This window comes from Siphateles boraxobius, unplaced genomic scaffold (assembly GCF_051911475.1).
Source record: "Siphateles boraxobius isolate OS27281-9 unplaced genomic scaffold, OSU_SipBor_1 55, whole genome shotgun sequence".
Classification (NCBI taxonomy): Eukaryota; Metazoa; Chordata; class Actinopteri; order Cypriniformes; family Leuciscidae; genus Siphateles; species Siphateles boraxobius.
The window spans coordinates 4,555,511-4,580,398 of record NW_027509181.1 but is presented as its reverse complement, the minus strand read 5'-3'; the positions used below and the strand labels follow the sequence as shown (position 1 = coordinate 4,580,398).

General features: G+C 41.5%; 2 protein-coding genes across 3 annotated transcripts in view; both read left to right on the top strand.

The window, feature by feature from the left end:
* The window catches only part of grid1b (glutamate receptor, ionotropic, delta 1b), an 816,517-nt gene that overhangs the window by 620,946 nt on the left and 170,683 nt on the right, over positions 1-24,888 (top strand). For both annotated transcript variants that reach the window (XM_077205908.1, XM_077205910.1), the window contains exon 5: positions 6,177-6,230. In XM_077205908.1, coding sequence (XP_077062023.1) covers positions 6,177-6,230 — 54 coding nt within the window. The remainder of the gene's footprint in view (positions 1-6,176; positions 6,231-24,888) is intronic.
* On the top strand, positions 19,516-24,317 carry LOC143714653 (uncharacterized). The gene is made up of 3 exons (XM_077205916.1): positions 19,516-19,941; positions 20,202-20,304; positions 20,635-24,317. The coding sequence occupies exon 3, from the start codon at positions 21,803-21,805 to the stop codon at positions 23,009-23,011; it is 1,209 nt and encodes a 402-aa protein (XP_077062031.1). The 5' UTR covers positions 19,516-19,941; positions 20,202-20,304; positions 20,635-21,802; the 3' UTR covers positions 23,012-24,317.

Genomic DNA, 24,888 nt, shown 5'->3' with positions numbered 1-24,888 from the left:
TGATGCGCGTTTCAAAAAATCTAAATTCGGATCTATTATTTTTCACGGTATTTCGAAGTCCCCGCGATAACAATATCGTGCATATTCATTACCGCGATTTATCGCATTACCGAATACCGGCACATGTCTAGTCCATGGCAACTCTAATCAATACATTTATTATAGTTGACATTATTTAATTAGTAATTAGTATCCAGCTCTAACAATTAGTTAATGAACTAATAAAATAATTAAACAAAGATTAAATTAAGATGCTAACTATATATTTCTATATTGCTTGTTCCACCATGCAAATTACTGTTTTTAAGGTGACAATCTGTTACACATTTGAATATTTACTGTTATCTTGAAGATTGTTGTTTTGCATTGTATCTTCTGTTATAAAGATGAAGATTGACATTTTGTTAATTAAAAAAATAAGCACATAATGTTGTAAAAAATAAACAACTTGTGTTCTGTTAGATGTTCTGTGTTTTGACTACTTTTTGAGTTTTGTATAATATCTCTAGGTAATGAATATATATTAACAAAAAAAATCATATATATTATATAGGCTATAAAACATATATAAAATACATATATTAAAAAAAAAGACCTCATTGATTAATTTTGCCTGGGACCTCCACTCAGTGTTGGTTCGCCTCTGCCCACAGTGGTGGGCCCCGAGCAGGCTCTGGTTATGGAACCAGATGTAAAGGCTCCTCTCTGCGAAAGGAGGCTATAGAACGGGTTTCTTCTCTTACAGCCGGTACTTGCATCCGATTCTAGATCTGCGACAACTAAATCGCTAAGCAAGATCAAATTCAAGATGCTTTCTCTGAAGCAAAATGTGTCACAAATCAGGTCTGAGGACTGGTTTGTCACGATAGATCTCAAGGACATATACTTCCATGTATCTATCCTTTCATCACACAGGAAGTGTCTGAGGTTCACTTTCGGGGGAGAAGCATACCAATATCAAGCTCTTACTTTTGGTCTAGTTTTGCCACCTCGAATTTTCACTAAGTGTGTGGATACAGCCCTGGCTCCTCTCCATGGACTTGGCTCATCATCCCTCCCCCTGTTTTGCCTCCACTCCATCACTCTCATGGACTTTTGTTTTTTTGTTCTGCTCTTTTTGTGCTCTGTGTCTGTCCTTGGACTTTTATGTTGAAGTGGTTCCTGTGCTAAATTTGTATTCCGCTTTTAGGCCGTTTCTCAAAACAAAGAATGCAAAGAACGGACTTGTGTTCTTGGGGAGAACGCTCTTGCTAGTTGTTCTAGGAAGAATGAACTTACAAGGTGACGAGCACACAGAACGCTGCTGACAGTTTGAGGCGATGTGTTCTTGCTGGTATTGCGCTATATCCCCGCACAGCGCCGTCTTCAGTACCCAAACATAACAAGAATTATTGATGATAACAGCCAGGTTTTTAGCATGACTGGCCGGTTGGCTCGCTAGCTACACCCGCGTGCGCTTATGGAGATTCTTCACTATCGAAAATGTTTGAGCATATTTTCGATTCGCCATAAATTTTCGTAAAAATGGCAATATTTGAAATCTACATCATCTACATCAAATGTTCTCAGAAGTGAATTTAGTGATGAAATAGCATACGAAATTGTAGAAAAACGACTTACTGTTGTTCTGCCTTTCTGCTCCCCGCTCCTTCCTTGAATGCCGAAATGAATGCTGGGATATTTCTGCCGTCAAGTTCACACAAGTTACCAACCGATGCATCCTCAGTAAAATGGGCGTGTCAAGAACACTTCCGGGATTTTTAACCATTCTTGCCAAAATGATAACTTGTGTATTGAGACAGTACTTGGGCAGCGACTGATGACATTTCACAAGTCCACAAGAACACAAGTACAGACAAGAACGCATATTGAGAAACGGCCTAAGTCTTTCTTTTTGATTAGTTTTCCCCAGGTGTTTCCTGTTAGCCACTCCCCCTTGTTATCTTGTTAAGCTTGTTTCCCCTGGTGTGTATATAAGCCGTAGTGTTTTCCTTGTTACTTTGGCAGTCATTGTTTGATGTAAGGCTCCTTACATTACAAATATTTCCTCATCTGCAATTCCCACAGTGACAGCATAGCCACTCAACTTCAAACTTAAATCAATGTATTGAGTCCATTGAGGGGCATGTGACTTAACAAGGTATACTATATCTTCCATTAAACCAAAACTAATAATGTCTTTAAATTATGTATCTTTAAATCCACAAAAGGCTGCTGCAAAATCCTAAATGGCCCGGTCACATTGACGGAGGCGGAGAAGTTAAAGTGCTGGGTTCATTGTTTGGTCTTGCTTTCTGTCATGATATCCACCGATGGCGAGTAGAGTTTAGAACCCATGTGCAGTTTATTGAAACAAAATACAAAAAACAAACTAAAGCATGAAATAAACTTAAGTACTAGAACATGACTTGAATTGAACAGAAATGACTTGACTGAGAACAGGCTTGACAACACTTACCAACAGCAGGTTACTAAAAAACAAAGCTCTGGATGGATAACTTTTTTTTCATTGGTTGTTGCGTTAAATCTTACCCAGATAAAATAGTGCTATTTTCTGATTGGCTACTGTGTAGCTCGACGAACAACACCAGAGGATACACGCTTGATTCCTGCCGGTTCCACAGTGAGAGTGGCGCGGCCAGAGTTTTGGGCGCTGCGGCATATTAAATTATGTAAATATATAAATATATTACAAATAGTTTTTCAGCATGAGAAATACAATGTGTGGCGGGAGAGCGTGACAAAAGACCGAAATGAGTGACTGTCACGCTCAATGCGTGACACTTGAGAGCCCTGTGTACGTCATTGCTTATGTTGCACGATTGCTCACTACTGGCGGAAACTGCAATGGGCTGAACTGGGACGTCCTAAGACCTTGATCACTTGGATTCAGCTATGGAGTTGATTTATTATTTACAATTTTGTTCCCTTTAAGAATTTGTTTAATGCAGCATCCAAATGTTTATAGGTGTGTTTGGGTTGTTTTATATATATTTAAAAAATTCGAATTAATATATCATAAGAGTTGTTTTTGGTGGTGGTGATTAGACGAGATCTGCGGTGACGTCACAATCGTGTTGCATTGTGGTATATGCAACTGCCTGAAGTGTACATATGAAGTAGACTCTCTCCCTCGGTCAAAGGGTTTGTCCATATAAACTTCCCTCGTCCACTTCACGAAGTGGAACGCACTTCAAAATGGCAGCAGGGATTCTCCGAGGGGAAGTGCTTAGGGAAGTTTGCAAGTGCATGTCTAAAAGTGGACTGGAACGCAGCCCTAGTCTGCCTGACATCCCATGTCACGTGTCATCTTCATTGTCATTATCAGTTCATCTGTATCACCTGTGTTCTGTTAATCATCATCATCTGTGTTTGCATTTAAGTTCCGTCTGTTCAGTCAACATTTTTCTGGATATTCCAGGAAATTAAAGATCTGATAAAATGGCTAAAGAGTCACTTAAATTAAACATCCCTACTATTACAGTTGCATTAAATAGGATGGAAGGAAAAAGTATCATTAAAGAAGCTTGCAACCAGAAATGGCAAGGAAATTGGAATGAATGTAAAACAGGAATACATTTTTATAATATACATAATACTTTAAGACAAAGTATATTAACACAAAATTTAAATAGAGACGATCGGGTTATTTTAACAAGACTAAGGATGGGACATACAAAACTTAATTCTACACTTCATATTATAGGGAAACATGGTACAAGATTATGAAATAGAAATATGCCAAGTAAAGGAAACCGTTGAGCATGTGTTGATAGTTTGTCCTGCGTGATTTTTTTTCCCAAACCACTTCAGCGGAAATCCCGCCCTGCAGCCGATTTCATTGGTTTAGGTTACAGTGACGGGTAGGTTTAGGGATCAGTGTTTGGTGTAGGCAATCAGTACAGTGATTGACATGACCAATGAAAACTTTTAAATCGGCTGCAGGGCGGGATTTCCACTGAAGTGGTTTGGGAAAAAAAATCACGCGTTTGTCCTAGGTATGAACAGGAAAGGAATGAGTAAGAGAGCTACAGGAAATGGGATGCAAAGAATTTACAATCAATAACATATTAAACACAAAACAAGGATCCGGGGAAATTGTAAGGTCAGTTTTAAAATTCATTAAGCATAGTGGTCTTAGGAATAGAATATAGACATATTTTAACATACATCTAGACTGAAATCACTTCACACTCCAGCACAGGTGGTGGCGGTATGCACCATAAAGTTGGTATGCAATCCACCAATAAATCCATAGAAGAAGAAGAAGAATATTTGTCTGATCTACGTTGTGTATAGTGTGTGGTGCTGCCTGTTCTGCTATCATTTATATTACTACCATTAAACCTTCGTGTTGGAAATATATCATCATCTTTGTCTGCCTTCCTGCAACCACACGTGACAAACAGAAGCAGGAACTTAAATACATAGAGATTATTAACTAAAAGACAAACAGCCATGAGTGTTAGTGTCCATGGTGACTGATGAGTGTTGGGAAAATAGAACAAAGGAACACATGATGAGAAAAAACAAAACAACTGAACATGATGGTAACATCTATACCATGTATAGAATTTTACACATATTATATTATACATTGGTAAAGAAAATGAAATTAAAAGAATTAAAACTAAATGTGATGTTCGGTTTTTCAAATAGGCAAAGGTCAATTAATATTTCCAAATGTCTGCACAAGTTGTATGTCCTGTATATTGTCACATTGTGACTCACCGAGGACCAGAGGGCTTGTTTTACATTAGATTAATATTCAAAAAAAAAAAAATTTTTTAATTAGACTAAAACATGAAAGTCCTACTCCAGATTCTACTGTCAAATGCATTTTTAATATTTGCTTGACATTTAAGCAGAAGGTCAAGCTCATTATGTCAGCGTGTAATGAACAGAAATGGAAGGACATGGAGTTAGTAAGGCAGAAAATAGTGGTGGCCAAAAGGTGCATTTTTCTCTAGTGTTAAAACAAGACCTTACATTATGACTGAGACATAATGCACATTACTCCGGATTACAGTATATGAAGATGATACATGATATGAGTGTTTTTAAAAATGAGATTATTTGACACTGTGTACTAGCATGTGTGATATAGTATAATCAGGGGCCTCAGACATGGCAAATGTGGAAATATTAGAACATTTTTAAATGGATTTTCAAGTCTTGAAAAGTCATATAAATAAAGAAAATTCTATACCGATTATACTATTTTCTATTTTTGCTAAAAATATGTCAAATTAATAAATCAGAATTGTGGGTCTATAGGCCTTAGGGTTCTGAAAAATAGAAAGGACTAAATCAATGCACTGCAGCTGGTTGTGTATTTACATATATCAGCCTGATCTCTATCAGCTAGGTCTCTATAGCACGCATTGTATTTATCATGTAATTTATAAGTGAAAATGAGTTTTTACGTGCATATGATACGCAGTTTTAACGTGCATATGATATGCCCTTTATGGCGTGTAATACGCACGTAACCTACACCACTAATACTACCCAAACGTATAATACGCACATACCCCAACCCTCTAATCTTACTCTAGGGGTTTACATTGTGTATCATATGCACATAAAAACAAACTTTCGCGTATAAATTGCACAATAAAGACAATGCGTGCTACAAAGATGCATTTTATGAGATCGGGTTGCTTATATGTTGGTTTTTTATCAAGTTGTACTGGTATTGTTTTGTGTTTTATTATTTTGATGTGGATGTGCATTGATGTGAGACATTTTTTGGAAGAGATTCCAACAATAAAGTGAAATTGAATTGAACTGAATTGAATTTAATCTGTAACATTAAAAGGACATATTAAAATAAAATGTAGCCAAATAATTGACTCCAGGCTGTTGAATTAATCGTAATGCAATTAAAGTAATGCACAACCGAGATGAAACCACCTCACATAACCACCTCTGGTGTGCATTATTTAATTCAATACAGCTGCATGTCATGAATTATTCCTTAAATCATTTATTTACATTCTTAATTATGATGTTTAGAGTACATCACATTTAAGTACATATTTTCAAATACAATCAATCCAGCAGATTTGGTTGGGTTAGGGCTCCAACCTAATGTAGTTTCAAACCATCTCATACTCAATTACAACTGCCACAAACTGCTCACATTGATTTATTCTCTATTTGTTTCTCTATAGGCTGTGGAGACTAACCTGGCCTCAAAAGACAGCCACTGGGTGTTTGTGAATGAGGTAAGGGAAGATATATTTTATCTCTTTCATGTTCAGGTGTTTTCTTAGGCAGTCGTGGCCTGATGGTGAGAAAGTCAGACTGGTAACCTGAAGGTTGCGGGTTTGATTCTCAATACCGACAGGGAATGACTGAGGTGCCCTTGAGCAAGGCACCTAACCCCCAATCACTCCCCGGGTGCCACAGCAAAATTGCAGCTCACTGCTCTGAGTGTGTGTGTGTGTGTGTGCACTACTCTTTTTATTTTATTTTTTATTTGTGTTTGCATGTAGCAATAGATTATTTCTGCTTTTGGCAGTCTGGAATTCACTACAAGATGTAAACATACAGTGGGAATCGTGCAGATCTGTGTCAAATGAAATGTGAATGAAACAATTCCCAATCTTTACACTAATCTTGGTTCTAAGTAATAGGTTGTGCAAGGTGGAACATCTGACTATTATCTGGCATGCAAAGGCAATTAATTGGCTATTTAAAAAAGCATATAGTGCAATTGACTATACAGTGCATCAGGATACTATATGCTTGGTTGTAATGTTATTTTCTATCATTTGATGAATAACTGCAGCCATTATCAATGGAAAATATACACAAACATCAACAAAGATCTATTTAGGCTTTCTTTCCACACAGACAGTAATGCGTTGAACCGAAGAAATAAATAAAACATAAGACATCAGTAACAACAACAGTACATGTACAGTTCCCTTTCGTTGTCACCCCGAGTTACGTCGGATGACGACGAATGGGGTTTCGCTTAGAAAGCCTATCGACTTCGAGTATACAAAACGAGCCAATTGCAAAGAAATGCCATGGGTCTGCGGAATTTGCATAGCGTATCTCCGCCTTACCTCGTGGGTATAAAAGGAGGACGCTGGCAACATGCAGATATGTTTTCGCTTCGGAGCCGAGAGTATCTCTTCACTCCACAGCTATTTCTGACTTCACTCTTCGAGAAGAGCCTCTCTCCGGTGTTGGTGTGACGGCTATCTGCAGCGAGTTCATATTGCCTGCTGATCTGTGCAGTGATCTGCCAGTGAGTGTGTTTCTCCCTGCTCGCTTCAACATCGCAGAGTTTTTTCTCCTCTCAAAAAAAGAGCTCGCACACGTCTTTTTAAAGACGGCTCGCCCGTGCATTTCCGGTTGTGGTTTACTCATTTCCGATTTTGATGGGCACATTCTCTGCTCTGCGTATTGGGCTTGATCGCGCTAGAGCACCGTTTGTGGATGACTCACGTTCTCCCCGCGGGAACCTGATCATCGCGTCATTACAATCGAGACTCAATGATCTCGTTAGAGAGAGAGTCCCCTCATCCACACCCCGATCTAACACTCTCCATGTGAGGTGCTACTTTGGCTGGTGGCCAGGGTGACCTGAGGGTGTTGGTGTGGAACAAAGCTGCCGACTATCCGTCCGTGCCCCACGCCCCCCTCTTCATTGACGCAACCCGTGAGCGCTCACAGGACGCCCGCGGGCCCGTCTTCGGACCCCCCGCGGGTTTCCTTTGACGTTCCAGAATCGGATCTGTTGTCCATCGCAGCATCACAAGACGGGCAAGAATCTTCAGGAAGTGAAGATTCGACGGTGCTGCCACTTTCGGGTGTGCATATGGGATTTGTCGAGATCCTGAGATGACGGCCATGCTTTTCCGGGCCGCTGCGGGCATCAGACTAGAGTGGAACCTTCCACCCTGTCTGAGCGCTCGCTGCTAGACAATTGTTTTTTGGGTGCGGCCGCTGACAACTGTCGGCATCCACCCCAATACCTTTCTTCCCGGATGTGCATCAGGAGATCACGAAATCCTCGAAGACCCCTGTGTCTTCAAGCGATCCCTCGTTGATCTCCTCCGCCCTTCCTCCCCTCCATGGGGCCACTGCCCATGGGTACACTGGGGTCCCCCGGTTGAACGCTCTGTTGCGATGCTACCGTGTCCTCAGAGTGCTTCTCCTCAGCGCGATCCTAAGCACCCGTCCGAAGCCTGTAGTTTATCGTCTACACATGTTGTGGCGAAATTCTGTAGCGCCACAGGACAGCCAGCCGCCTCACTGCATGCCATGGCCATTCTGCTGGTCTACCAGACCCAGATGCTCACATGCACGAAGGCGGGACTGACCCAGGGCTCTTTAATGAGCTGTGAAATTTGATGAATTAATGAGCTGAAAAATGAGCAGTTCGGGGACCCACAGAAATAGTCGTCCACGAGACACGCCTATGCTTGAAGCGAACCTCTTCGTCAACTGGTGTTTTTCTCACTGAGAAGACCCCCGGAGATGTTCGATCAGTGTCGTGCTTTCTTTCCTTCAAGAAGGGTTGGAGCAAAGGCTGTCTCCCTCCACCCTCTAAGTATACGTTGCCGCCATTGCAGCACAGCATGATAGGGAAGAAGGTAAGTCTGTTGGGAAGCACGACCTACCATATTATACCACTATGAATACCACTGTTCTACCTACCACTCCCTTCCGGGACCAGGTGGTGAACCTGCAAGTGCTGCCCCTGGAGGAGGCAGACCAAGCCTTGGCACTGCTTTGTCCAGTGCATGCTCTCCGTGCCTATGTAGACAGAACGCAGTGTTCAGGACCTCAGACCAGCTCTTTGTCTGTTATGGTGGGAAGCTGAAGGGAAAGGCACTCTCCAAGCAAAGGTTGTCTCACTGGATATAGTGGACCACTTGGTGTGACTGCCCACTCCACCTGGAGTGTGGTGTCCTCTTGGGCTCTAGCGCATGGCGCCTCGCTAACAGACATCTGCAGAGCTGCAGGCTAGGCGACACCTACACATTTGCTAGATTCTACAATCTCCGAATGGAGCCAGTGTCTTCTCATGTACTCGCTTTAACCAGCTAGTACTGGACCCGCTCAGGTTTCTTCGCTTGCTCGCCATTCCACTCCACGGACTGGATACGTGCGATATTCTCCTCAGGTGAGCTTCTCCAAAAGCCCTGAGTTCCTCCAGCACTCCTGACGTCGGCGCCAGTGTCTATTGCCTGCGCGTCGGCTAGGTGCCTCCCGTGGTCATGGTCCCTACTCTGAGCGACCCCCATATGTGTATTTCCATTGTAAGCCTCTCTGAGCATGTGTCTTTCCCTTGGCAAGCCACCTAGCCACCTCTGGGGTTGAAATATTCCACCTGCGGCTGGATACCCCAGTGTTCTCCATATGCATTGCTCCCGTTCATATGTGTATTCTCTAAGCCGATACTCGAAGTCGATAGCCTTTCTAAGCGAAACCCCATTCGTCGTCATCCGACGTAACGTCTCCGTTCCCTACCCAGGGAACGAAGGTTACATACGTAACCGAGGCGCTTTTTCTCATCTTTGCATTTGTTTATATATATATATATATATATATATATATATATATATATATATATATATATATATATTAGAGGTGGGCATAGATTATTTTTTTTTAATCTAGATTAATCTCACTGGAATCTTGGAATTAATCTAGATTAAAATGGCTCATTTGAATTCTGCCGAAGGCATTCAGAATATGTGTGCTACCCAAATAATGACTAAAAGTAAGTCTTTGAGAATATTTCGCCTCGCGTAGGGATGTGAATTTCTGCCAAAAATGCCATTCGACAATAGAGGAGCAAAAGTCGAATATCGGTCAAAAAAAATTATAAAATAAATAAATAAAACGCACAATTACAATGACAGAAAGGGAGGCCAATTCCATCTTTAGCGATTTGTCATCAAACAAACTGTTTATTAATTGAACAAGTAACATGTTTTCGTCGTTTTTTTTAACATAGTAGGCTAATTGGAAGAAGAAAAAAACAATAAGCACGACGTAGCTACAGTCCGTTTTTGCATCGCCAAACCAGATGCTCGTTAGATCAAAAAATAATGTCATATGTCATAATGATTTTATGTGAACCTGCCTTTACCGGCAATAGCCTCCTCCTTTTTAAACAAATTAGTTTCAATCAATGTAAACTATTCGTGTGACTATGCCCCTGCGCAATACACACACATTACCGCGGGATGGCGGGTGTTCATTTCATAAACTGTACACAATGGTAGCTTATTTATTTTGTAGCCTATAAATTAATGTATATGTCCAACGGATAATGTCATACTTTTTAGTAGTGCTATCGTGGTGTAATAATCTTATTGGTTGTAAAATGTATTACCTGAATGAAATTAAATCGAATGTATCGTCCTGTGGAATCATTCATTCACAGACAGCTTACGAAGATGTTCAACTAATAAAGATCTTCATCGCTGGCAAAAATATGATGCATTTGCAGATTTGCTTTCACTAGACTAAACTGTAGCTCTTGATGTTCTTAAATCTTCCTGTTACGACTCCGTGTCGAGTGTGATTGAACGCGCTTCAGAGTTCAGACGATTCAGTGCGTGAGGAACTGAACAGAACTGATTCGCGAACCGATTTAGACAGATCTGCCAACTTGTTTGATGAAGTCTGTGAACAGAATCGACCCAAAAGAGTGATTCATTTGTAAATTGATCATCGCTCATGCCCATAAAAAAGATACAGCGCGCTTGGAATAAACTCATTTAACAACATGTAAAGTAACGAGAGGAACGATCAACGTAACATGTAAAAGTATACACCTTGTGTCCCTGACAGGAAAATACAGGAAAAAGCTATTTTATGATCCCAACCCAACTTTGAGAATAGATTAACGGCGATATTTTTTTTTATCGCCCGATAAGAGTCTCACGTTAACGCCGATAACGGCCCACCACTAATATATATATATATATATATATATATATATATATATATATATATATATATATATATATATATATATGTATATATATTTATTTATTTATTGAGGGCCATTCAAAATCACAAGTAGTATGATAACTTTAAAGGGGTGGTCACACTTTTCATTCCATTAACTTATAATCATGTGTATGCTAACGTGGGAAAAAATTAAACAGAAACCACATGCAAATTTCACTCCCTTCCTGTCAGCATAGGGTGCCAATATAAATGGGAAATTTTTTTTTAGATCTAATTCCAAGCAGTTTCTTTAATTAAAACAAACTCAGACATGCAACACTTTTTCAGGTTTTTCGGAAACAAAAACAAACAGAACACCTATACATTGACGATATCTAACAAAAAACAACTGAAAATGAATGCTATAGAGAGAGAAACACAAGGGACTTGACAAGGTAATTAACAAGACAAGACATTAACAAGTGAGACACATGAGGGCTAATCAAAAGCTAAGTCCACCTGACGCAAAACACAAACACAGACCAAATGTGATATGACACCCCCTCCCCCTCAAAAAGTCATGTCCACATGCTGTAGAAAATCAAAGGGTAGAGACAGAGAAAAGACCACAGTGGGAGGATCCAGGCAGTGACCCCAAAAAGAGGCTGAAGGCCCACAGCCGAGCCGATGGGGGGAGGAGTCACGGTGGAGCCTTGATGTATAGGCCAGGCGGAACTAGGGGGAAGACAGACAGAGGTCGAGCTGGTGAATGTAGAGACACAGTCAGAGCCAACAGTCTTGGAGATTGCGGGGACAATTGGCCAAGGTGAAGCCAGGGTGCAGGAGGACTAAGGCAGAGGCGGAGCCGGTGCACCTGAAGACTGAGGTGGAGCCAGAGGTAAGGAGGAGCCCGACTGAGCCGAAGGGGTGGGGGGCCACAGAGCAGACGAAAGCCTGAAAGTCCATGGTGAAGGCAGAATGATGACTGACCAAGTCGGAGTTGGAGGGACGGATGATGGTCCCAGGTGGAGCTGGTAAACCGGAAGCCCAAGGCCGGTCCGAGCTGCTGAAAAGGAGCCATCGAAGGAGTTAAAAGGCTGAAGGGAGCCAGCAAAGACAGGGTCAAAGAACTAGATAGCATGGGCAGAGGGTTATGAGATAGCCTACTTGGCCATGACAGGGCAGGCAGAGAGGTAAAAAAATGGCCTCCTTGGCTGATGCAGGACAAACAGAGAGTTTAAAACAAGTTCCCTGGCCGATACAGGACAGGCAGAGAGTTCAAACACAATCTCCTTGGTCGATATGGAACAGGTATAGAATTCAAACATGACCTCCTTGGACGATACGGAACAGGTAGAAAGTTCAAAATCTGCCTCCTTGGCCAATGTAGGAGAGGCCAAGAGTTCATAAACGGCCACCTTGGACAATCTGGGGCAGGCAGAGCAGGTGGATGTAGGAGACAGGGTGGGAGCTTCATAATCCAAAGTCACATGATGCCTGGTGACGAAACCGACATGGTGATAATCCTCTAACACTCCTCTAAAATTACAAAAGGATTCAGTGCTCAATTCAGCCTGGGTACCTTGGTGGGCTTCCATTCCATGCCCTCATACTCGATAATGTCTACAGGAACAGACACACCACTTCTGGCTTGAGCTCCAGGATGAACTTGGCCTTTGGGGAATGCTCCTGGTTGGAAAAGATGGCTTGAAGGGGAACCACACAAATGTAATATCCAAGCACTCTTGATCACTCAATCACTTTTGAATCAAGCCTGCCCAGAAAAAGCAGAGGTTGACGTTGTTGTAATGTCCAGATCCAGAAACCTCTGCATGGGCAACTCGAGCGACTGATCATCCTGGCAGAAGAGGAAGATGATTCATTGATTCATTAGTAATGTAAGATCTGTTGTCATCATGGAAGAGCCAGCTCATTTTTTAATATAACTGATTGTATTCGTCTGAAAGAAGAAAGTGTGGGTGAGTAAATCATGATGTAATTTTTAATTTTTAAATAATAAAGACACTATAAACTATGGATGAATAATGAAGATTAATGTTACTTATAAGGATTTTTGTTACTAAGGAGAGAGAATGGTTCAGAGACCAAAAAAAAAGAAAAAAAAGAAAACGGGGCACATAGCTAACTATGGAAGGAATATAGGAGTGAGAATAGAATTGTGAAATAGAATAAAGGAACAGAGGTGGAAAAATTGTATTTTTATTTTTAAAATGGCAATAAAAGTGAGAAGAAAAAAACAGTACTGGATTAAAAGTTATCCATGTACAGAGCTAGAAAGCAAAGAATAGTGTGAATGATGGAGACACAAACACAAACACAGATACAAAGTAAACCAAAAAAACATTGGATGATCAGTGTGGGTGAATCTGGCAATTCCTCTCTTTCCATGTCAGAAATAAATGTAAAAAAAAAAAAATTCGGAAAAATGTAGAAAGATCCCCTTGAGACAAAACCGGTAAGGCCATGAGTTCTTTAGTTCAGACAGTAGCGGAGGTGGAGTGGCGTTTATATCACGGCGCTGACGGTAATATGTGACCTCCATCAACTTGTGAAGTTCTCCTCTATCGGCTCCAGACATTCCTTCAGTAGAATGAAGTAGTACCATTTGCTTGCGCTTCTCTTCTAGAGTGTCATCATTTTCTCCTGCAGGAAGCTCCGCTGGCTCCCAACTGACACAACCATATTGATCAGCCAGCCTTTTTTGAGCTCTGGCTTATGGTTCTACACAATGATCGTAGTAGTTATTTTCTCCAACGAGCTAATGTGTTGTTTCTGTTAACGTGTTCATCACAGGTTTTAACTTGCAAGAGCAGAGAGGCATACCCATTTTTTTGTTTTTTTTGTTCCATCAGCCAGAACATCAGCAAAGCTGTCCGGGTACTGCTTAACAATATTCTGCACTACAATCTAATACTGTGCCTTTGATGGGTTAACTTCATGTTTTCACATTTTATCCACTAACATTCTTACTAGCTTCCTTCAATCAGCTGGTGATGGTCTTTTTTTATTTGCAATGGCCAGTTTAATTCCAGAAGGCATGACTTCCCAAGTCACCTTAAATGTTTCAGCCCAGGCGAAATATGCTGAAAAGCAAGCAGTAGAACTAGATGGTGTAGAACTTGAACTCTCTGATCCTGGCTGGAAATCAAAATGATCAACTGATTCCTTGATCGCTTCGTTAAAATCATAAGAATACAATTCAGAGCCTTTCTCAACTTGCACAGAAAGCTGAAAGAGGTTTCCAGCACTTAAATAGGCTTGGAGAAACTGTTGCCTTTCTGCAAGTGTTGCGCATATGTTTTTGAAGTTGTGCAATTTTCTTGCACATTGTTTGAAATAGGTATGTTTGCTCTGAAACTGCAGTCTATAAGCGAATGAGTGATCCAAATTGTTTTATAAGCTGTGGGTAATGGCACAAGTAGTGAGGTTTGGGCTTGAGATGCTTAGAAGGGAAAGTTACACACCTAAAATGAATGAACTCATCAATGAGCACTTTCAGATAAGTGACCTGATCTGCCAGTTTTGCTGGTGCACAAATTAGGTCTACAACTTGTCTGAGTAGACTGAGCTGCCACACTTCTGATTCTGGATCCTTAATCCGGTGTCTGAAAATAACTGGTAAAAGTCTTAGAAGACACCAGTTCTGAACAGCGTGACCACAAAGCTTCTCACTCCATGAGTTAGCCTCAGCTGCTTTATTGGCAGCATCATTTCCTGTGTACTCAAACTGTTTAATATAGTGATTAAGTTCAGTGAAAGTAAAGTATTTCTCTTGATTTACCAAGTAATCAATGTAAGATCAGCAGCCACAACACCCTCAAACAGGTCATGTCCAAGGCAGGGGGGCAAGCCATGCCAATAAACATGAAAGAATTCAGCTGATTAAAAGGAGAGTTAAATTTGACTCCATCAACTACATTATCACCAATGGTAGCAAGTTCCTGAATGTTTATCTCGTAAGACTCCACAGTTCGCTTCATAGCAGGTTCTAAAGGTGTGGCATGGAATGCGTCTCTCTCGATGGTGCAATACCTGCAGAAATGTAGGCTTTGGCTAAAGTTCTCGACAAAACCACCGATCATGTGGGATCCCAGGTTGTCACCTACGATGGAACACAAAGAAGCTTTTTAAGTTTTGCCATCATTCACAACAAGACCATGGTCTGATGGTCTGCTTAACTGGGGCATATATTTCCTTTTTTGAGCAAAAATATTGAGCAAAGCACTCTTTCCCATTTCTTTCACTGACTCCTAAAAAAATAGGGACTGGCTCAACATAGTGGAAATCTTGCTTGAAAGTAGTCTTTCTCCTCTGTGCTGTACTTAGAACACCACTATTACAAGCTGTCAGCAAATCCTCCCTAGACCACTGATCAATCACATCATTAATCCTTTCCTCTGGTAATTCAAGCAAAGCAACACTGTAAAAAAATCCATAAAAATCCAGTACAATGTATCATATTAATTTGAAGGAATTTTCCGTATTTGTCTTTTACAGGTCTCTTACCCGTATGTTGAATTATGCGTTGCATTGTGGGAACAAGAACCTGATCGGCGCGAAAAGTTTGAGATGCAAGCGCCATTACAAACGCAAATGATCGCAGCCAAAGTTGCTTTTTAAAGTTGGATTTCGGATGTGTGGAAGCCATTCTGACACTTCTGTGGTAAACACCGAAATTTTATATTTTGCTAAATGTTAAATAAGCTGTTTACGTAACGTTATTTAGTTGCCATCTGGCTTGTTAGGCAAATGAATGTCGGAACCGTTGCATTTATCATTTTATGCATATCGTCACACACTGAAAGATTTAGTTCACACTCGTGGAGGTTCCCTGATTGTATATGTGCTATAGTGTCCTCGTTGTAATTGGTTTATTGACTTTTATTTGTCTGTGATGCGGTTTATTTTGTGCCGAGTGCATCCTCTAACCAGTTGTGATAAAATACAGTAAGTTACTGTAATGAGGATGCAGAGGCAGAATGAGAATCCATGCGCGGAAGTTTATTAAAGATGGTCACCATAAACAAATATGAGAAGGCAGGAGGGGGGCAAAACCAAGGTAGCAGTCAGATAGGTCAACATCCAGTGGGGAAATCCAAAAGGCATAAGTGAGTAGGCAGGCAAGGGGTCCAAGCAGAAACATCAGTCCAAACAGCCAATCAAAACAAAGGGATAATCCAGGGATCGAGAAACAGAGAATCAGGCAAGATCATTCACAGGTAGACATGCAATGGAGAGTGGTCAAGACGCTTGGTAAGGCAGGTAAACTGGCAATTCTTCGCAAATGTGTGCAAGCAATGGCTGTGTTCGAAACCGCAAACTTCCCTACCATAAAGTAGGGGAGAAGCAGTAGGCGAGCGAAAAAGTATGTACAAATCCTTAGTATTCATAAAAGAGTAGGCGAGAATTACCTGGATGACGTTCTAATTCTCGCGAGATTCGGACGTGCGTATACTCATAGAGTGTTCGAATATGCCTACTTACCTACTTACCTAATAGTAGGAGAAAACAGTACGTGAAAGCAGTAGTACGTTTGAAACATCAGTATTTATAAAAGAGTAGGCGAGAAGTTCCTGGATGACTTACTGCTTCTGCCCAGATTCTGAAGCACCCATCGACGGATACTTTTCTATCCCAGGAGGCCACGCAAGAGGATACGTCATTATCAACATTGCGGAGATCAGGGACGCGGGTGTTTTCAAATGTGAGTAAACACAGTTCCTTGTGTAAAATACTGTAGACTAGAGTACACTGTTGAATTGTTGAAGGTGTAAAGACGTTAGACAGTATAGTATAGTTGTGATTCTGCTGTAAAAACACTTTCTATTAGATATTGCTATCAGGGGAGCTCCAGTAAGTACACATCTCCAAAGTGGATGTACAGAAACTATATACATCTTAAATATGCTTATTTTAAATGTCTATTTACATCTGAAAGGAAAATCTTCTATAAGTATTGCAGATGTGCACATCCCAACATGAAATAGACATCTGATGTATGTGTGCTATTTTAGAATTTACTGTTGTGTCAACACTGATTACATTAGATAAATGTGCCATAAGTAAGGTAAATAAACAGATCTATAAAGTATCTAAACATAAGTTAACTATTTTATTTGTCCATTAGTACTGTTGATAAATTGAGGAACATTTGGGAGAGAGGAGAGTGGCTCATGAAGCTGAAAGCTGCATCAAAGGCTTTGAATGAGTATACTACAGAAATGCATAACAAAATCTATTTAAATCTTAAGTTATAGTTTCTTTTAATTATTGTAATTTCAAACAAAGTTATTACAGCACTTTTCTGATTCGGATCTGAAATGTCTGCAGACTGGTGTGAGCACTGAGGATGGAGAGCCCGGGAGCTGTATCCTGGAAATGGTGCCATGGATGAGTCCCTCCATCACTCTACCGGCTCTTAATGCCTCAGAACAACCTTCGGCACGAAGGCACGCTCACCTCTGGTGGTCAGCTGATTCATCAGAATAAAGCCACAGAATGAGAACCGCTGTGTTGAGATGGCAGTAGGATGTGGGGTTCATCGCCTGTAAATACATGATTCTAGTTTGAATAAAGCCTTGTTTCTTGTGTTGTTGACTTGTAAATGCATTTGTTTATTGTGATTGTTACTTTTATTCATTATTTTACTTATTCATGTTTCTTATTGTTATCAGTAAATAAAATACAATTATTTAATATATGTATGCTTTAATTCATTGCTTGGCTATAACTGATTTTACTGCATTTATCTAATGTGTATTCATGCATATTTATGTCATATGACAAAACAAATTACATTTTGCTTATTTTACTAAAATGTATAATTTTCAGTAAAAAAAAAAGTCTTGGTCAGCATTTATCATTATTATTGTGTGTAAGTTTTGGGGTGGGCTAGCGATGCAATTCATTCTGGGGTAATCTTGTTTTGTAAGGAGTGATAAATTTTTCTAGTATAAAAATCAAAAAAATTTCTCCAAAAGGCACAGCTGTGTGCTGTGAACAATGTGCAGACTATACAAATGCTGAGGAAAACCGTTCTAGGTACGGCTGTCGAGTTACTGATGTTATGAGGTGTTAGTGCACCTGTCGCTAATATTTTTTTTTTATTGCAGAACTTACATACAAGATCAGGGAAAGATACATTGGTTATATCTTTAACAATGAACAATCATAATGACAGAAAACATAAATATGGGTTTGCATCCATCATAATATGATATTAAATACAAGGAAAAAAAGACAAGTTTAAATATCTTTGAATAATACATACCACTTGATTTTTTTGTTGTTATTTATAAGCCCGAGGGATGAAACATTCTACAAGACAAAGAGGAAAACATAAAGGACAGCCCTTGTGGGCCCAAAAGGGCTTTTTGCTTGTGGGTGAACATTTTGGATATAAATAAAGAAAATTAACAACATATTCAAGAGATGACGATTTGGATTTTTGTAATAAAAAATATATCTTTAAGGATAAAACTGTGGGTCACATTAGAAGGGTAAAAAATATAAGAACTTAAATCGACCCTAAATGTATTCGTTATACTACAATCACAAAATAAATGGGCTGTTTCTTCAACAAGACCACAAAATTAGCAAGTTTCATCAATATCAAGATATTTACAGAGATTATTTAAACCTGACACTCATATCTTTTAAGTTGTTGCACTTGTGATAACGCGTCGTAGGTCACATGATAGCGTCAACATGGCAGATGTCGGATCGCATTCATACTTAACGAGATCAGGCTATAAAGTACCTACTCTTTCAGCGCTTTTTAAGTAAGTACGGTTTCGAACACAGCCGGGGGGTGCTTCTCATTTCTTATTTGCGCATCCTCGTTTCCTTTCCTCACTTCCTCTCCTAGCGCCTCAGCTCCTCCCCCTGTAGGTTGTGAGGGAAGGGCACAAGGAAAGAAAATGAGGACGGAGAAATCGAATGAAAGCTTTTTTTATACATTGGAATACTTCATCACTCGAGCGTCACTTCACAGCGTCATCAGCAGCGCTCAAAGGATCTGCTCTTATGTTGTTGAAGTTTGTTTATTTAAGAAATTCATAATGAATAATAATAAAGCAAGATACCCTGTTGAAATATGTGAGATGTGTGGTTTATATAAACTGCAAAGGTAAACTATAAATTAAAAAGATTGTGACCGATGTGAAGGGGGTGGAGAATGTATACGCGCGTCACGTTTAGTCAATAAAACACTTCCGCATAGGATACACCTGTGTATCCTCGCTCATAACTCTTCTGAAAACCTCCTCACTCCTCGATCCTCAACTCCTCGCAGTGCAATTAGATAATTGAGATGTCCTTCAAGATGGCTGTGCTTGATTAGTTTCCAGGTCATAGGGTGGAGGACAGAGGAGTGAGGAGACGAGGAGGGATATTGAGAAGCAATATAAAAAAGGAAGGCAAACAGGAAATGAGTGTAGAGGAATCAGAGGGCATGGATCACAGTCAGTACTCTGGTGAGAGCTCCCTCTGCTGGTTCGGCATTACAGTTACTCGTGTTTTTGTAGCAGTTTAATGCCTTCAAACAAAAGCTACCAGAGGAATCGTCAAGAAAAGGAAAGGCAATTTAAGACTTGCTTGATTTAAAAGGCATGAAGATACAACGTGAAGAGACTGTACGTGAAGATGCAGTAACGTTACAGCTGGATCAAGGAAAACAACACCACCTTTTTTGCCAAATGAGGTAATATTATGTTTACGTTAGACTTTTTATTGCCTTGTTTTTGTTTTAGACGACACACAGATATTATACACACATGAGACATATTATTTTACTTTAAACCCCAAATAATGACCTTGCAAGATTAATTTACATTTAACATGACTGCTATTATACTTCTGCCTGTTAGTCATTCTTTACCAGCTCCCTTCTCATTAGTTTGTTTCATAGTGATTCTGTTGTTTTCTTATCTATTGACAGGACTTTGCTGCTGTACTGTGCATCCCAAGCGCCACCCTGCATGCTCCTTATGGGTTTGTAATTTTGTTTTATTAGCATTTTTTTTATTAATCATTATGAGTGTTCAATATTGGCAAAACACATTTAAATTTAAAGTCTGAGGAAAAATGTTTATAGAAAAAGTTGGTTGCTGAATACCCCCTTCAAAGATTTGTAAGCTTATATGGTCAGTAGAAAAACAAATTGTATAGGGAAGATTTAAACTATTTTTGGAGCGGTTTTCTGAAGTGATCGTGTAATGTTTTTCATTTTTTAATATCTTATTTGTTTAAAGTGTTGGGCAAGAAGTTATTATTGACCACATCTCCTACCCCACTGAGGCAGTGAGCTACAAAATACCAGAAGAAAATGGCACTTATCCTTGAGTTCATATAAAGGTAAGCAACACATTTTTTATGAAATTATTTATAGAGCATGTTGTTGTGTAACTGTTTGAAAATAATGAAACATATTATACGGTATAGTTGAGCAGAAAAGCTAACATAACATGCAATTGGAGTCCACTGGAAACAAAAGTCTTAAAGTCTTTAAATTTGAAAGAATTAGGGATCGCAGTTGATGATATAACAAATGTAAAATACTGTACGATTGTTTTTCAACCTCATCCTGATCTGCATGATACTTTGTAGTTTAGGTTCCTTCATTTAATTTTTTGTGTAGCTAAAAACATATCCATTTTTTTCTTCATATCCAACTGTCCTCTCCAGAAATCCTGAATGAAGGTCGAAAAGGCTGAGATGAAGGAAACCAAACGTCTACACATTCCTCCAAGACTGCTGAAGTTCATGTATGAACAACTTTGAAAATCCATGTAAAGTGTAAGCATGAACCCAGTGTTCATGTTCGCCCATCGGAAACGGTTTTCGATTATTCCCTGCCTGTCCTCCGCTTCAGGGTGTCGAGAACGAAACCGAAAGAGCCTCCCCTCAGGAAGTCGATGTCTGTATCCCGCTGTTAAGTGCCCTTTAGGACACATCGGTTTCCAGCGAACTCGCGCTGCTCTGGCGACCCCCACTTGCTTGCGGCCAGGCAGCGCTCGCATCCGCACATCGAGAATCGTTTTGACCCTGCAGGAAAGCCGCTTCAGGGGATCAAGAACGAATCTTAAATAATACCCGAAATCAGTCTCGAGAGGCTGGTTCCCTTAGTAGAATATTTCAAAGCATGGTAAGACCTGCCAAATATTTATCCTTGGGTCCTGAGAAGGGTTACAGGCTGCAGTTCAATTTCCCCCACCGAAATTGCTCCGGTCGTTGTTGACTGCAGTCGACCCAGTGCAGGGTTGGGTATTGGAACAGGAAGTAAACTCCCTGCTGGTAAAGGAGGCCATAGACAGGCCTCCGCCGGACAGGGAGTCCGGGCTCTACAGCCGCTACTTCATAGTTCTCAAGAAGGATGGAGGGTTGCGCCAATTTAAGATCTAAAGCACTTGAATCGGTCTCTGAGGAGATTCAGGTTCAAGATGCTCACTATTCCCATCATCGTGAGTCAGATCAAATCTGAGGATTAGTTTGTCATGATAGATCTAAGGGACGCATACTTCCATATATCGATCCTTCCATCTCACAGTAAGTTCCTGAGGTTCGCTTTCGGGGGCGAAGCGTTCCAATATTGGGTGGTTCTTCCGTTCAGCCTAGTTCTCTCCACTAAAGCCTGGATGCAGCTCTAGCTCTGCTGAGGCTTCAGGGTATCAGGGTGCTAAATTATATTGACGACGGGCTTATTATGTCCCAGTCACAAGAGCTGACAGTTCGGCATTGAGATGTCGTCCTTGTCCACATCCAGAGCCTGGGGTTGAGACTCAACACGAAAAAAAGCGTGTTAGCACCAGCCCAGAGAACCACGTTCCTGGGAGTGGTGTGGGACTCGGTCACGATGCGGGCACAATTGTCTCCTGCACGGATCGATTCCATCCTGGCCACGGTGAACAGGATAAAGCTAGGCCAAGCCATCACTGTAAAACATTTTCAGAGAGCGGTAGGGCTCATGGCGGCAGTGTCCAATGTCATTCCATTCGGTCTGCTGCACGAGGGCCCTGAAGTGGTGATTGAAAACCAAGGGGTTTCTCAGAGTGGGAACCTGTTCCGCATGATCAGGGTTACGCGCAGAAGCCTTCGTTCCCTATCTATGTGGAAAAAAGCTTGGTTTCTGTCCCAAGACCCCGTGCTGGAAGCGTCATGTCACCGGAAAGCCGCTTCGACAGACGCCTCCCTCACGGGCTGGGGCGCGGTCATTGATGTCAGGGCTCTGAGGAGCCTCCGCCAAGACCTCAGGGGTCACCACGCAGACAATGTGTCGGGGGTCTCCTTCTTGATTCATCAGGGGGTTCTGAGATCGCACCCTCTGTCTAGATTGGCGCATCAGATCCTCCTGCGGTCTCAGGGGAAGCTAATATCTCAAAGCAATGCACGTCCCAGGGACCAGAATCAGAAAGCAGACATCCTGTTAAGGCAGGGGCTGAGGCCCGGGGAATGGAGACTTCACACGGAGCTGGTGAAGTCAATATATGAGAGGTTTGGCCCAGTGGAAGTGGATTTGTTCGCGTCTCAAGTGACGTCCCTCTTTCCACTGTGGGTTTCTCTCATCTATCCAGCCCACAGCCGAGGCTACGCCTGTATGCTTTTCCCCTCTGCTCCTGGCAGTTCTGGAGAGGGTTCACCGAGATGGGATCAGTCTACTTCTAGTTGCCCGTATTGGCCGGCCCGGGTATGGTTTTCAGGCATCATAGCACTCCTGGCAGGCCAGCCTTGGCAGATCCCTCTGAGATCCCTCGGATCCCAACTGCCCAGTTGGCTTCAGTGCTGGAGCTCCTCCAAGCTCCTCCAGCTCCTCTTGGCTGGTCTTACCCCGTCCACACTCAAGGTGTACGTGGCTGCCATTGCGGCTTTCCACGCTCCTCTGGGTGATGGGCCTATGGGGAGACATCAGCTGGTCGTACATTTTCTCCGCGGGGCTCTGAAGATGAGACCTGCGGCTCGTGCCAGAGTTCCCACATGGGACCTGGCAGTGGTTCTCGAAGGGCTGGTCGAGACCCCCTTCAAACCTCTGGAGTCGGCTGAGGCCAAGAACCTTCCATCAAGGTAGCTTTTGTATCAGCCATTACTTCTCCGAAGACAGTAGGAGACCTTCAGACACTCTCTATATCTCATGGGTGCCTGAAGTTTGCTCCAGGCAACATTAAGGCTATCTTGCATCCCAGGCCGGGATATGTGCCTAAAGTGCCATCTAATGTGGCTTGGCCTACGGTTCTGCAGGCTTCTATCCTCCACCTCACGTGACGGCGGATGAAGAAAGACTTAATTTGCTCTGCCCTGTCAGAGCTCTCAAGATATATGTCCAGAGGTCTTCTTCATGGCAGAAGTCAGACCTGTTGCTGGTGTGCTTCGGATCGTCCAAGAAGGGGCTTCCAGCATCCAAACAGACCATCAGTAACTGGGTCGTTTAGGCTATCTCTATGGCCTATCAGGTGCGTAGCTTGCTTTCACCTTTGGCCGTGAGGGCTAATTCAACCAGAGGCATGGTGTCCTCTAGAGCCCTCCTTTGAGGAGCCCCGATCCAAGAAGTGTGCGATGCAGCAGGATGGGCCACCCCTCATACTTTTTTCAGATTCTATAGCCTGGACATTTCTTCTAAGCCAGGCACTCTAGTGCTCTCGTCCTAAGTGTGCCTGTGTGCAGCTTCACACTGGGACAGGCAGGGCTCGTTGTGGCATAGTGGGTACTCGTTCCCCAAAGTGTCGTAGTCGACGCAGTTCGAGTTCCCTCAAAAGGGAACGTCTCGGATTACGACTGTAACCCTTGTTCCCTGAGAAGGGAACGAGACACTGCGTCCTTACGCCACACCTTCCCCTGCCTGGGAGCGACTTGCTTCATCGCAGAAGCTAACTCTGTTGTGTGCCGGCGTCCCTTTGTAGCTTCCGTGTATGCCGTCACGTTACGTCATGACGCAACACCAATCAGGATTGGATTAGTTTCATTCATACTTCAGATACATTACGCTAAGGGCGTTCCCCAAAGTGTCGTAGTCGACGCAGGGTCTCGTTCCCTTTGTTCAACAAAGTTGTTCAACCCAAAATAAAAATACTGTCATTAATTACTCACCCTCCTGATGTTTCAAACCTGCAAGACTTGTGTTGATCTTCAGAACAAAAATGAAGATCTTTTTAATAAAATCTGAGAGCTTTCTGTTCCTCTGTTGACACCTTTCGCAACTACCACTTTCAAGCTCCAGAAAGGTAGTAAAGACATCATTAAAGTAACACCGTGTCCTAACATCGTGTCTTAACCAAATGTGATGCGATAAGATTCTAGCAACAAGCAATTTTTCTGTCCACACCAAATGCATTGTGACCATGTAATGCGACAAAATCAATAAAAAAAAAATAAAAAAATCAGAAGCCACAGCCAATCAGAACACTGCGTGGGTGGGTTCTCTTGGCAAATTGCACAGCAGTCACAATGAAATTGGTAAGTACATAATCAAATTCATATAAATTACACCATTTAAACATCATTTAAAGTACAAAATGAGTGACTGAAACAATCTTTGTCATAGAATACACCTCTTTGTTCAGAATGAGTTGACAGTTTTTTTGTAGTGTTGTTCCAGCTGCAACGTCACAGAAAAATAGAAACCGTTTCTAAAATAGAATGGTCACATGTCACTGGTTAGGACAAAAACTAGACATGGAAAATATACCTTTTATTATGTGTCGCATGTAGTTAGAACACGGTGTAATCTATGTCACTTCATTGGTTTATCCCAAAAAAGCGATAAAAAAATGCTTTGTGTGTGGAAAAAAAATTATTGTCTTTTGTCATAATATTTTTGAACATTCACATGAGCATCTCAGTGCTTGTGTTCTCACCAATGCATTCTCACCCTGCTTCTGGGTCAAAAGCATGCATCCATTGTGGTGCTCTTGTAATCGTGCGTCAGCGATATTTTGTGAGAAAAGATTT

Excerpts from the sequence above, each read along its gene's own strand:
- LOC143714653 (XM_077205916.1), top strand. The coding sequence starts at position 21,803 with ATGCGGGCACAATTGTCTCCTGCACGGATCGATTCCATCCTGGCCACG.